Source organism: Chionomys nivalis, chromosome 20 (assembly GCF_950005125.1).
Source record: "Chionomys nivalis chromosome 20, mChiNiv1.1, whole genome shotgun sequence".
Taxonomy (NCBI): domain Eukaryota; kingdom Metazoa; phylum Chordata; class Mammalia; order Rodentia; family Cricetidae; genus Chionomys; species Chionomys nivalis.
In genome coordinates, this window is record NC_080105.1 from 35,475,322 (window position 1) to 35,489,828 (window position 14,507).

The window sequence follows — 14,507 nt, forward strand, 5'->3', positions numbered from 1 at the left end:
AAGTCACTTTGAACTTAAATCCACCTACCAATATGGATCTACTTAAGTGTACCAAGGTGTGTTCTGAAACACAACACAAACGGTAAAAGCTGTGTTTTTTTTTTTTTTTTTTTTTTTTTTTTACACCAAAATAAGACAGACGGGGAAGGAAGAAACATCCCTCTCCACAGAGCGCCAGCCGGTGTTCAGAATACGCAGTTTCTTCCCTCTCAACAGTGGGCTCCTTCTGGTCATAAATGCTCCCTCACATTCCTTTCTGTTAAAATGCCCTTCGGATGGATTCCATTCCCTGTGCAAGCAGGAGAGAGAGCCTGCCCAGCAGACTGGCCAGCAGCCCACTGTCTGCTAACCCGGCCCACCCTCCTTTGTGCCGGCTGTGGGTGGAGTGAGCAGCGCAAAGTGCAGCCAAGTGGAAATACAGAGGCCTTCTCTTCTAGGAGCTATTTATTGTTCTCAGAGGAACCAGCCATCAAAGAGCACTGAGCCCCACCCACTCCCAGCTTCCAGCTCTTGACTGAAAAATGTTAGCATCCCACCAGACCCCACAGACACATCCTGAAGGATAATGCTTGCAGACTTATGTTTTTTCTTTAGAGCAGGTCTAGGGTTCATTATCCTGTCAGGCCAACTTGTTTAAAAGCGGTCTCCCCCTGTGAGGCTGTGCAGCTCACACCTCCTCCGCTCCAGGAGTGATTTATTTAACCCTTTGGCCCACACATTACAAATTTCTTGCTTTGTTCTTGTTCTCGGCAGAGTGCCAATAATTCCCGTCTCCCCACCTGAAGCATGTGACGGCAAAACTAGGAAAGGACATGTTTACGGAAAGAATGGAGTCGGACTAGGTTGATGCCCCTGTGGGAGCTTATCAGATGATCTGGAACATTCTTATATTAGAATCTTTCTCTGTGTCAACAAAACGAAAATTAAATCATTTTCCTTCCTGTCTTAGGAAGGAGCACTAGGCCTAAGAATGTCTCCAGTCTGAGAAAAACAAACGTGCATGCACGGAGAGGCGGTCACCTGGGCTGGGAAGAGATGTGTGGCTTATGTATTCCGCACTCCGCATCCCCCCCCTTTTTGGCTTTTTTTTTTTCTGAGACAGGCTTTTGCTGTGTGTCCATGGTCACTCTGTAGACCAGGCTAGCCTCTTCCTGAATGCTAAGATTAAAGGTGTGCACCACCACTCCCTGGCTGCCTGTTTTTATTTTTGAGACAGAATTTCTCTATGCCCAGAACTTGCAATGTAAACCAAGCTGGTCTTGAACTCACAGAGCTCTACCTGCCTCTGCCTCCCAGTGCTAGGACTAAAGGTATGGGCCCAGCATATGCATATATGTGCATATATGTATGTATACAAATAGTAAAGTTCATAATCATCTTGGGTGCCACTCTAAGTTGTCCCAATGGCAGAGAGGGCTGGCATGGCATGCTTCCTGCGTGCCTCCTGGCATTGCCTTCTGCTCCTGGGTAATTTCCTCTGTTGCCTATGACTACCTCACCTTCCACACACTCCCCCTGCAGTTACAGATAATCTTTCTTACCTTTAGGTAGTTCCTGCGGGCTGGCCCCTCTTTCCAGAACTTTCTTACCTTCTTCTCCACCCTGGTTAACTCAACTGTCAGATACTGGTTTGCGGTTTCGCACCCCCCCTCCCCGCATTTCCGTTAGCATTGGGCACATTATCTGTATTAAACTGCTTAGTCAACAGCCTATCTTCATCCATGACCACAGCCTCCACAGGACTTTGCACATTGGTAGAGGTTTTAAAAATTGTTGGAAGAAGGGCAGGGTGCAGAGAGGTCGGGAAATGGCGCGTGCCGTCAAGGGTAACAAACACTGGTCGGTTTTCAGGTGACCCCTTTCCCGTCTCAAAGAGCTGGGATATCTAAGCAACTGGGAATGATCCATTATGGAAGTGACAGCCCAGTCCACCCTAGCATCTGAAAATATAGACCCTGCCCCATGCTGTTGCAGCCTCTGAGGGACTGTGCCTGTTCTTTTCAGCCCTTCAGTCCTCGTTTGAAATCGGTTACTGAAGACAGCTGTAACCCTGATAAAGCCTGCCACCTAGTGGGCATTCTGATGATGACACCTTTGGCAAATGACTTGTTTTCCATCTTAAACTTGAAACTAGATGTATTTAATATACTCTATCCTAGGGTGTAGCAAGTATCTCTCTCCTAAAGCTGTCTTCCCCAGGCTGAGAGTGACTTGAATCTAAGTTTATTCCCTCGGACCTATCACAGATGGAGGACGGTGGCGGCTCAGGCCATAGTCCAGGAAAAGAGCCCAAATTCAGGACTCCTGCTGCCCAGCAGCCCTAGCCGGCAATCTCTGAGAGTCATTTTCATACTGCAGTAAAATGGCTAGATGCTGAAAGGGCAGGGAGGGAGGGAATGAGTGGTGAGTGGGTTCAAAACTCGGGTTAGGCGTGGGGTTTGGCCTTTCTGTGTAGTGCTCTCGGTAAGGAGACTTTTATGTGATGTTTTTGCTCTTTTGACTTTTTGGGGGGGCCCATCACCCAGCTCCCAAATAAATTGTACATAGAGGCTTATTCCTAGTTATGAATGCCCGACCTTAGCTTGGCTTGTTTCTTGCCAGTTTTTCTTAAATTAGTCCATCTGCCTTTTGCCTCTGGGATTTTACCTTTCTTTTGGATCTGTAATCTGACTTACACTCTCGCTGCATGGCTGGCCGGGTAGCTGTGTGGCTGGCCCCCGACGACCTCCACTCTTGTCCTCTCCTTGCTCCTCATGCTCTCTCCTCCCAGAGTTCCCCTTCTATTTATTCTCCCTGCCTGCCAGCCCCGCCCATCCTTGCTCCTGCCTCATGACTGGCCATTCATCTCTTTATTAGGACCATCAGGTGTTTTTCTCAGGCACAGGTACACAGCTTCAGAGAGTCAAACAAATGGTACACAGCTTCAGAGAGTCAAACAAATGCGGCGTAAACAAAAGTCACACAGCTTCAGAGAGTCAAACAAATGCGGCATAAACAAAAGTCACACAGCTTCAGAGAGTCAAACAAATGCGGCGTAAACAAAAGTCACACAGCTTCAGAGTTAAACAAACGCAGTGTAAACAAAAGTCACACACCTGAAAATAAGATTTCCCAACAGCGACTATGGCTAAGGACGCTGCATTGGAAAATTCACAGTAGAAGAGAACGTTTTTGAATGTCCTCGCCACAAGGAAATGAAAAAAACGTGACAATATGTTACATGTTCTGACTTGATCAACACACACACTGTACCTCCACTAACATGCCCTGTCATACATGTCCTAGTAAACAACAAGGCTTTGTGGCTAACAGCATGGGGTGGGGTGTCTTCCAGAGGACTGAGGTTCAATCTCCGGGGGTACCCACACGGTAGCTCCTTCCAATGCCCCGGGATCTGCCACCCTTTTCTGACCTCTGCATGCACCAAGCAGATACATGATACCCATAAAGACAAAAGACTCATACTCATAAATTTAAAAAAAGGCATTCAGACTTCAAAAACAACAAAAGTCAAACATGGTAGCCCATACCTGTTATCCTCAGTGCTTAGGACTTTGAAGCAGGAGGATTGCAGCGAGTGTGAGGACAGCTTGGATAATACAAAGTGAGGCCTTGTCTCAACTTTTTCCCCAAAAGAACAAGCAAGTAAGCAAAGAGCAGGGGGAGGCAGGAGACCTTAAGTAAAATCACCGTGAACTTTTTGTTGTTGTTGGTTTGTTTTTCCAGCTTCAGTGATGGGCCTGGAGATACGGCTCTGTTGTTAGGAGTGCTTGTTACACTCTTCACTGGAGTTTGGAACCCAGGGCCCATGGAACAAGTCAGGTGTCCCGTAAAAGCCTGGAGCTGCAGTTCTGAGGGGTTAGATGCCCCTTTCTGGCTGTTATGTGGACACACACACAAGTAAATAAATAAAGTCTTTAAAAGTTAAAAAATATTCAGTTCAATGACCTTGTTCCAGAGTCACAGGTGGCCTAACTCTAGACCCAATCTCTCAGCTCCTGACCCCAGCATCACTTGCTCCCTGAAGAGCTGCACTTGCTGGGGAGCACTGTAGGGGGCGCCGAGGAACACCAAGGAAGAGACCATCTCTGGTAGGAGACAAGACCATTGACTGGATGTGGGTGTGAAGGAAGCAAGCAACCCAGGAAGAAGCAGAACAAGGTGATGTTAAGAAACCCCAGGGCTCCGATTCCTCCAAGAATTAGGGAATGTCCTCATTAGCTGAAAGAGGAACGGAGGTGAGATGTTTAAGGACAGAAAAAGTTGGGCTTTGGTGGTGTGCGCCTGGAATCTCAGCACTGGAGAGGCAGAGGCAAGAGAATCATGAGTTCAAGGCAAGCCTGGGCTACCTATCAAGATCCTGTCTAAGAAAAATGGGAAGAAAATTGTAATAAGTAAACAACTCCCCTACCAACAAGATAAAAACAGAAGAGAGAAAACATGTTTTACTAGTGACATGTGCTTGGCCAGGTAGAAGGAGATGAGCTGTCTTTCCTTTCCTCCTTTTGTCATGTACAATGCATCATATATCACACGCATGCATCATGTCATATACATGTACATATATCACACGCATGCATCATATATGATATACATGTACCGTAGATCACATGTATGCATCATGTGGTATATATCATATACATGCATCACATATCACATACATGCAGTTCATACACAGTGAACACATACAGTAATGCATACATCACATCACATATATGCAGTTTATACATATAGTGCATGTATGCAATGTACTCATACAGTGCACACACGTACAGTACATAGATGCCATACATGCATGCAGTGCACACATACGGTACATACACAGTACAAACAGTGCACACATGCAGTGCACACAAGACTGTCTTTCAGTGTTGTGTGAGTGGGCGTGTCTCTGCAAACTGTCTTCTGAGACTATGGGGGCATTAAATGTATTTCCCGATTTCTGGCATGAGACAGAAACCATCCTAGGTGTTAGGAATCTGGTGAGCAACCAGCTGTGGTATATGCCATGAAGAGGGAGGGTCTTTTTGAGAGAAGATAGGTACAAACATCAGACTACAGAAGTATAAATCAGGCCGGGCGATGGTGGCACACGCCTTTAATCCCAGCACTCGGGAGGCAGAGGCAGGCGGATCTCTGTGAGTTCGAGACCAGCCTGGTCTACAAGAGCTAGTTCCAGGACAGGCTCCAAAGCCACAGAGAAACCCTGTCTCGAAAAACCAAAAAAAAAAAAAAAAAAAAAAAAAAAAAAAAAAAAAAAAAAAGTATAAATCAATTAAATAAGCTTGCATACACTTCTAAGAAAGAGGAAGAGATGTCCTTGATTCTTCTATAGAGGAGACTGACTGTGCCCAGTTCTCTTGGTCATGTTAGTCTTCATCACAGTTAGTTACCCCCGAAGACCTGTGTGCTTGGGAAATCCACAATTTACTAAGCATCTCCCAGAACTGACAAAAGAATTTAAGAAATAAACACCAAGCACATAAATCAACAAATGGGATAATGATCAGTTTTCATAGTAAGAAATGTAAATGGCCAGTTACTAATTTTTTTAAATGTGTTCAACAGTCCTAGCCATTAGGGAAATACAGATCTTTGGTTTGTGATGGTTATTCTTGGTTGCCAACTACATCTTGAATTAACTAAAACCCAAACACCTGTGACATATTTTTTTTCAAATTAAATCATTTGAAGTGTGGAGATACTTTTAATCTGGACATTTGGGGTGGGAAGATCTGCCTTTAATCTGACCACAGCTTCTGCTGGCAGCCTATATAAGAGCCCTTATGTTACACTTTATTTCCAAATGAAGCAATAGCAAGGTCATAATTATACCCAACACAAATATAACTATCCCATGTACAATACATTATATATTTAATCACATTGTAATTATACCTATGATGATATAACTATCTCTCATACAACTGAAAACACATTATAAATTTTAGAATGGGTGCTCAGTGTCCCTTGAGGGACATTGTTTCAGTATCTCAAACCTAAATATGATAACCACTGGTATTCTCTTAATTGATGTCACATTACTCAATAAAAAAATGGAGGAAAGAAAACACAAATATCTATACAAATGCATTTTTAACAAAATATGACAGAAACAGGTCAATTATACATAATCCTCATTTCTGCAACTGGTCACATGACCTTAGCTGGTATTTACTACTTCCTTCCTTTTGTACCCATTTTGTATCTCCTACCTTCAGTGAGCACTTCAGCAGATCTTGGCTATTTTCCTGGAGAAGTGGCCCATGCCTTCATTCCTGATGGGTCTGTGCCCTTTTGCATCCTGCCTGGCTTAGGTTGTTGTGGTTTTCTATAAACTTTAGTCACAGGACGTAGTAGCACCAAGAGATGCCCTAAAGGATCTACTATACTCCAGACATAATAATCTTTCTTACTTCCATTATGGAGAAGCAATTCAATTTCCCCATGGTAATCTGCATTAATAGCCCCTCTTAACACTGTTATTTCTTTTTGGGTCTGTTGGTTTAAAGGCATCAGAAGCCCAAAGTGGCCAGGGGGAAGTCAGAATTTCCAGTTTAATAAAATGTTTGCTGTGGTTCCTGGCAGGAACACTCCCTCCTCTGGAAACAAAACTTCCAGGTCAGCATAATTTAAGGTTGAGGGAACAGTAAACAAAAAAATTTTCTAATGGGTTCCTAGGGGTTATAAGTGTGTGGAATAATTCCTTTTCCAGCCCTCGATTCCTGGACTCATGGACCCTAGCTGTGGGAGAAGCTACCATATACTGGGTGCTGATTCAAAACATATACACCTTTCCCAACCCTTCAGAATGCTGACACCTAATTGACACCATAACTGTGTCTTCAAAAGACCATCCCAGCTTTCTACCAGGCCAGCTGCTATAGGCTGGTGGGGAACATGGTCAGACCTTTGCACAAATTACTTTACAAACACATGCTTAACAAAATATGACAGAAATACTCATCGTGTTAATTTAAACGTCATTTCGGAAACTGGTCATGTGGCCTTAGCTGGTGTTTATAACTCCATGATTGTGGGCATACTGCCACACTTCTCTGACTGTAAAGAGAGTCCTTGGTTAGAACACTGCTGAGGGTGGAGAATACCATCCAAGGCAAATAAGGTGTCCCGTAAGTTCTCAGATGGCAGTTTTGGCAGAAGCATTACTGCAGGCAAAGCAAATCCATAACCAGAATAAGTAGCTACTGCAGTAAGGCTGATGAAGCATTGCTGTCCTTTCCACGGAGAAATGTGGTCCAATGTAGTCAACCCGCCACCATGTCACTGGCTGGTCACCCCAGTGGAATGGTGCCATAGCTGAGGCTCAGTATTTTTCTCTGCTGTTGGCCAATCTGGCACGCAGTGGCTGCCATAGGCAGCTCAAACTTGGTGAGAAGTCCATGTAGTTGAGCCCATGTGTATCCATCATCTCTGCCACCATGGCCATTTTCTTCATGGACATTGACAAGGATGGCTGAGGAAAGAGGCTGAGTTTCCAAGAATGGGCTATCCTATCTACTTGACTATTGATAAAGTTCTCTATGGAAGGAAGTCACCTTCTGATGAGTATTTACATGGGATATGAATATCTTCCACCCTTCACCCTTTTGGAGAGATCTAGTCACATACTTCTTCCCTAAATGTCTTTATCAGCAATTGTTCAATCATGTTGTTTCCAAGTCCCTGACCATCCAGCCAATTCATTGGCTACAGCCCATGAGTAAGAAACAATCACACATCTGATCATTTCTCTTTCCAAATACATACGCATATATGACAATGTGAACTGCCTGAAGTTCCGCCCATTGTGAAGAGCTCCCCTCGCTGGCATCTTTCAGGGTTGTCCTGCTATAACTCTTCACTTCTGGCTGGTGCCTACATAAGATGCAGGACCATCAGTGAACCAGGCCCTAGTCTTGCCTGCCCCCGGCAACGGATCATAGGGAACACCCATAGGCTAACACTGCATGCTTCGCAGCAGATGCTATTGTAATGGGAGTAGTTTGGGCAACTTCTTCATGTAACTTGCTTGTGCCTTCAGGACCCACTAAGGACCAATCATATATATATATATATATATATAAATATAAATATAAATATATATATATGATATATATATATATCACTTGATAATAGATTGCTGGTGTGCACATCCAACTTTATGGCTTCTTGGATTAGATAACTCTCAGCTCATGATGGGCAGTTCAGCTTGCATGGTAACTTGGTGGCCCAATGTCAAAAGTTCAGTTTTCACTAAGGTCCAATAACAGACTAAGAGCTGTCTCTCAAAGGGAGAACAGTTGTCTTCACATGATAGTAGAGCCTTGCTCCCAAATCCCATAGATGTCTATCGTTCACCTATACCAGATATGCCATAGACTCCAGACAGCATCCCCTTCCGCCATTGACACTTCAAGTACTACCAGGTTACTGGCTCATATGGTCGTAGTTGTAGAGCAACCTGCACAACAGCTCGGCCCTTGAAGAGCCTTCTCCTGTTCCAGGCCCCACACAAATGTAAGTTTTCTCAGTCGCTCGGTATATAGGTTGGAGTAACACAGCCAAGTGAGGAATGTGCTTTCCAGAATCCAAATAGGTCTACTAAATGTGCTTCTTTCACAGTCGTGAGAGGAGCCAAGTACAATAATTGATCTTTCTCCTTAGAAGGACTGTATTTGCATGCCCCAAACCACTGGACTCGTAAGCATTTCAGTTAAGTAGAATGCCCTTGAATTTTGATTGAATTTATTTTTCATCCTCTGGTGTGTGCATTGTGTTACAAACAAGACATAGTGGTTGTTACCTCTTGCTCACTTAGTGCAACCAGCATAATGTTGTCAATATAGGACATCAGTGTGATATTTTGTGGAATAACAATAATCAAAAGCCCTTCTGTGTCATAAAATTATGACACAGATCTGGAGAGTTAATATATCCTTGGGGTAGAACTGAAAAGGTATACTGCTGCCCTTGCCAGCTGAAAACAAATTGCTTCTTGTGGTCCTCCTGAACAGGAACCGAGAAAAGGACATTTACTAGATCAATAGCTACGTACCATGTACCAGAATATAAATTAATCTGATAAAGTAAGAACACCACATCTGGTACAGCAGTGGCAATCATTCTCCATGACCCAGCTGTCTTTTGCACTGGCCTGACAAGAGAGTTAAAGGGAGATGGAGTGGGAACCACTACCCCTGCATCTTTCAAGTCGTCAATGGCGGCACTACTGCCATTTGCAGTTCTGCAATTGCAGTTTCTGCAATTGCTCCAGGGATACAATACTGTTTTTGATTCACTATTTTCTTTTGCAGAGACAATTCTAAAGGCTTCCGTTTAGCCTTTCCAACCATAATAGTTCTTACTTCACAGGTTGTAAAATCAACGTGAGGATTCTGCCTACTTCTAAATATATCTATCCCAAATATACCTTCTGGGACTGTGGAAATAACCACAGGATGAGTTTGGGGACCTACTATTTAGTCGTACTTCAGCCAAAACTCAATTAATCACTTGACTTCCATAAGCCCCTACTTAACAGGAGGGCCACAATGTTTCTTGGGGTCTCCCAGAATCAGCATCAATACAGAACCAGTATTCAATAAACTCTGGAATGTCTGATTGTTTCCTTTCCTTTGGTGTGCAGTTGCCCCTATACAAGGCTGTAGGTCCTTCTGGGGCACAACTGGAGAAAGTCTAAGAGTAATAGATATTCTATCAAGGTTCTTCCTCAAGGAAATGTGGTCATTTCTTTATTCAAGTGGTTCTGGATATGCAAGTTTGCTCAAGTTGAAAATCAGTTCACGGACTGAGATCTCTCTCTCTCTCTCTTTCCCACAATCAAATGTAGCCTTTCCTTCATATGTTTAAGAACTTTCCCACTTAAAAAGACCATTAAACAGCAATGCAGTAGGCTTCTTATCTATTCCATACCTGGCAACACCATGACAGATTAGCTGGTACCAAAGGTAATGCCACCATAAGGTTCACTTTACCTGTTCTGACTGTTAGGGTTAGTCCATTGTCAATATTGCTTTGCCTACGCTGCCCATTAAGATAACAATCCCTTTGCCTTGGAGACTCAGTGCTGCCACCTGGCTCAAAGCTACTTTGGGCTCCAATTAAGCCCACTGCATTAACTTATCCAACCGAGAAGCAGCATCTCCAGCCCTTAGGGATGGCACAAAGAAAGGGGTGACAGCACACTTCAGGTGTGCTGGTGCCCCCTCACCATTGTCTCTCTTCTAGGATTAGCGAAAAGCATGTCTTACAGACCTTCGAATTACAGTGGATTAGGTTTCACATAGCTTGCCGGTTTACTCTAGCACTGCAATTTCCCTAAGCCTTAAAATCCCTTCATCAACACAAGTCAAGGGACAGCAGGCATCTCCAACTCCTTTTCAGATAGCCATCTTTCGATAAACGCTTCAGCCAACAGTTCAGACTTTTGACATTCTTTTATAAAACTCAGTGCTAGCTTCCATATTAAACCCAGAATCTCCACTCAGTAAGCCTGTATCAAGAAACTCAGCCTGATCCAGTCTGATGTTCCTTCCACCATTATGCCACACCCATAAAATCCATTCCCACACATATTCCCCAGACTTCTACTTCAAAGAATCAGCAAACTCATTAAGCCCTTTAGGAGTGTAGCGCACTTCATGGACTACACATTCCACCTCCCTCCTAGGAGCCTGCTTCACCCTAAGTCTGGTTATAGGTCTAGGGGCAACTCTTTCTGAGCCCTGAGATGTAAATATTATCTTGCCTGGCATATCCTTTAGAGAAGACCACTGCTGGTAAGGATTAATTTCCTCAAAGGAGGAAAAGGCAATTGTCTTAAGTAGGGTTATTGCTGCTATGGTTAAACACCATGACCAAAAGAAACTGGGGGACAAAAGGGTTTACTTCACGCGCAGTTTCGTATAACAGTTTATCACCCAAAACAATGAGCGCAGGAACCCCCACAGGGCAGGAACCTGGAGGCAGGAACTGAAGCAAAGGCTACAGCGCAGAGGGGTGCTGCTTACTGGATTGCTCCTGTGGTTTGCTCAGCCTGCTTTCTTATAGACCCCAAGACCACCAGCCCAGGGATGGTACCACCTACAATGCGCTGGGCCCTCCCCCATGGATGAATAATTAAGAATATATCCTACAGGTTTGCCTACAACCCAATCTTAAGGAGGCATTTTTGAAATTGAGATTCCTTTCTCTCAGATGATGTTAACATGTGTCAAGTTCACATAACACTAGCCAGCACAGCAATATTTCAGAGGATGGGACACGGGTGCATTTTCTGCTGAGGGTGGAGAAACTACTTCCTCAGGTGAGATAAACTTCTGAGAATTTGAGGGTCACAATTCTCAGTCTCAATATGGTCCTCCAGTTCATCTCTGTCCCAAGTTACAAGATCCCATTCTTTACCAGTTAGTACCTTTACTTTAATTGCTGATACTCTCCAGAACTGGAACTTGAATTTTTGCTGTAATTCAGCCAACTTTATAGGTTTTGGTTTGGTCTTCCTTGAGCTCTGTAGCTGCTGAAAGATTCGCTTCCAGGGCTCACTTTGAAATGTTTGTACACATCTGGGAAAGGTCAGTCTTATCACTGAGCTGTTGCTGTCCTTCAGCATATTCTGAGATGCTCTAAGTGGGATAATTTTATGATGCAGCTTATTCCTTTCCCTTGTCATTTTATTCATGAATTCAGGAACAGCCTCATCATTTTTTTTCTTTTTTGCTTTTTCAAATTGCCAAGGTTTTAGATATAGAATCACAAAAACTGCTGGCTCTCACAATCAGTATAACCAAATACATTTATCTCCTTAAGTTTATATCCATCCTTAATATGTCTCTATTTCACACCATGACTTTTAATACTCTAAGATTCTAGGAGAGGTTTCAGTAGTTGGAGAGATGTCAGTAATTGTAGGCATTTGCAAATCGGAAAGCCTATTCCAGATACCTAAAAAAAATTCAACCTTATACTTGAGTTGCTCTAGAACCACTTCTGGTGGCAAAATCTGTATAAGTCAACATTCTCTAAAGGAACAGAACTTATAGAATGGAGCTGAGAAAAAAGTCCCTCACAAGTGTACCCAGCCACTTGAATTTCAGTTAATTCCAGATGCTGCCAAGTTGACAACCTAAAATAGCCATCACATAGTCTATTATAATCATGACATCCTACTTCTTCATTCTGTGCCCAAGGAAACCAAGACCTAAATGTTCCTGAATGCTACAGCTGGTACTCAGAACTCGCCTCAGTACTATCTGAAGTAGACTCTCCTTTCTTGCTTTCTACAGTGTGTGTGTGTGTGTCTGTGTGCATTTCTGGACTCAGAACCTTGCACACACTAGACAAGATCTCTACCACTGAGCACCAGCTTTTCACCTTCCATCATCTTAATTACTATTCCTGAAGAAGCCCCGCCCCAGAAGATTGTCACTCAGACATAACAAATCTTTGGTCTTTGTCCCAATCATATATTCACAAAAGTAAAACCCATCACATACAGCTGAAAGGTTTTAAAGTAATTAAAATTAGTCTCAAGGCAGCTTGCCCATAGGAACCCATTTGGGCATTTTGGTTTTCCTTTTGGTTGTTTAAAAGAACATAAAACATTGAATATATTACTTTTTCATTAAATGAATTATTAATTATTCATTTCTGCGCGTTAGGTTTTCCTACAAAGGTTCAGTTCTATTTATTTTTGTCGTATGGTTTCCTTTAAAGTTGAGGAATGAGTGGCAATTTTTTTAACTGTGGGAAGAATTTCACTAATTTCTGCCATAATCATAAAGCAGTTTTCTTCATCTATTCTTTAAAGACAATAGCTTAAAAACAATGTATTTCAGCTTCAAAGATCTTATCCGAAATCAGCAAAATATCAACCCAAATCTGCTCTTATAAAACCAGAACAGAAAGACAGACTTCGGAACACTCAGCCCTAAATGGGATGTCTCCATTAAATTCCTCCCTTCGAAGTTCAGGGAACCTGAAGGAAGAGGAGGTGGAAAAAAATGTAAGAGCCAAAGGGTATGGAGGACACCAGGAGAACAAGGCCATCTAAATCAGCATGAGGAAAGCTCATATGAACTCACAGAGACTGAAGCAGCATGCACAGGGCCTGCACAGGTCTGCATCAGGTCCTCTGTGTATACATCATGGCTTTCAGTTTAGTGGTTTTATGAAATTCCTGGTCTGTGGAAGAGTGGATGTCTGGTTCTTGTGCCTTCTCTTGGGCTCTTTTCTATCTGTTGATTTGTCTTGTCCAACTCCAAAGTAACAGTTTTTCGTTTATCTTACTACACTTTATTTTGATATATTTTATTACTAACTCGTAGAAACCTGTTATTAATATAATAAAGACAGAAGGAGAGTGGATTTAAATAGGAGGGGAGGTAGAGGAGGAGCTAGGAGGAGTTAAAGGAGGAGAAACTGTAATCTGGTCATAGTATGTGAGAAAAGAGTCCATTTTCAATAAAAGGGAAAAATGTATTTCCTTTAAAAAATAAAACCAGAGCATCATCTTATTGCTGATACTCTTTCTCACAAGGTGGTCACCTAGAAGTGAGACTGAAGATGTTCACTCTATCTTACAGTCATGTGGAGTGGGACGGTGGATGTCAGAGGTAACAGGAATCAAGTGATGGAAGAAGAATCAAACCCTTGGCCCATTGCAGTGAAAAGGAAGACAGCGTTGCTTACCTGAGACGGGAGTCCTTGAAGGTGTCCAGATAGGCGGGGTAACTCCACTCCACCCTGCTTCCTTTACATCGGAGCTCTACAGTTTGCCCTGCCGTCAGACTCATCACAGCACCAGGTTTCTGGAAGCGACCGTTGTCCATTGCTTGCATCATGATGGACTGGCTCTTTGGTGTGGAGTCAGCTGAGTCCCTGTCCTTTATTTTTGGAACCTTGGGTTTGGCCTTTTTGTTGGTAGGTTTTATCCTGTTTTCTCCTTGTTCCTTTGGACGCTTGTTCTTTGGGGGGTGTTGACCAGCAACTACAAAGGCGTGAGAGGAAAGCAATGAATGGCACTCCCTGAGCGTAAGAAGCCCACAGCATATGATGTTACTGCTTCCCCTTGCTTTATGCCCAAATCCTTTTCATCCATTATCATAAGCCATAAAGCAATTATTTTTCTTCACCCATTCTACAATTTAAAGACAACTTAAAGATATTATTCAAAACAGCAAAATATAAACTAAAATTTGTATCCTATCTGCTCACAAAGCAATAAATAAAACTTAAAATTGACAGTGAACAAACCTCTAACAAACGTACATACTCATGGAGATTAAACAACTCATTACTGAATGATGAAAGGATCAAAAATCACAAAGGAAGTTAAAAATATTCCCATAACTAAATGAAAAGGAAGTATAATACAATAAAACCTCTGGAATACATTGAGAGCAGTCCTATGCAGGAAATTTACAAGTCTCTAAGTGCCTACATTGAAGAAGAAGAAGGAGGAGAAGGAGGAGGAGGAGAAGAAG

The 14,507-nt window shown here is 42.9% G+C and overlaps 1 protein-coding gene across 1 annotated transcript in view; it reads right to left on the reverse strand.

The window, feature by feature from the left end:
• The window catches only part of Pdgfrl (platelet derived growth factor receptor like), a 49,259-nt gene that overhangs the window by 22,889 nt on the left and 11,863 nt on the right, over positions 1 to 14,507 (reverse strand). Inside the window, exon 2 of the mRNA XM_057752414.1 lies at positions 13,714 to 14,011. Within this exon, the coding sequence (XP_057608397.1) occupies positions 13,714 to 14,011 (298 nt within the window). The remainder of the gene's footprint in view (positions 1 to 13,713; positions 14,012 to 14,507) is intronic.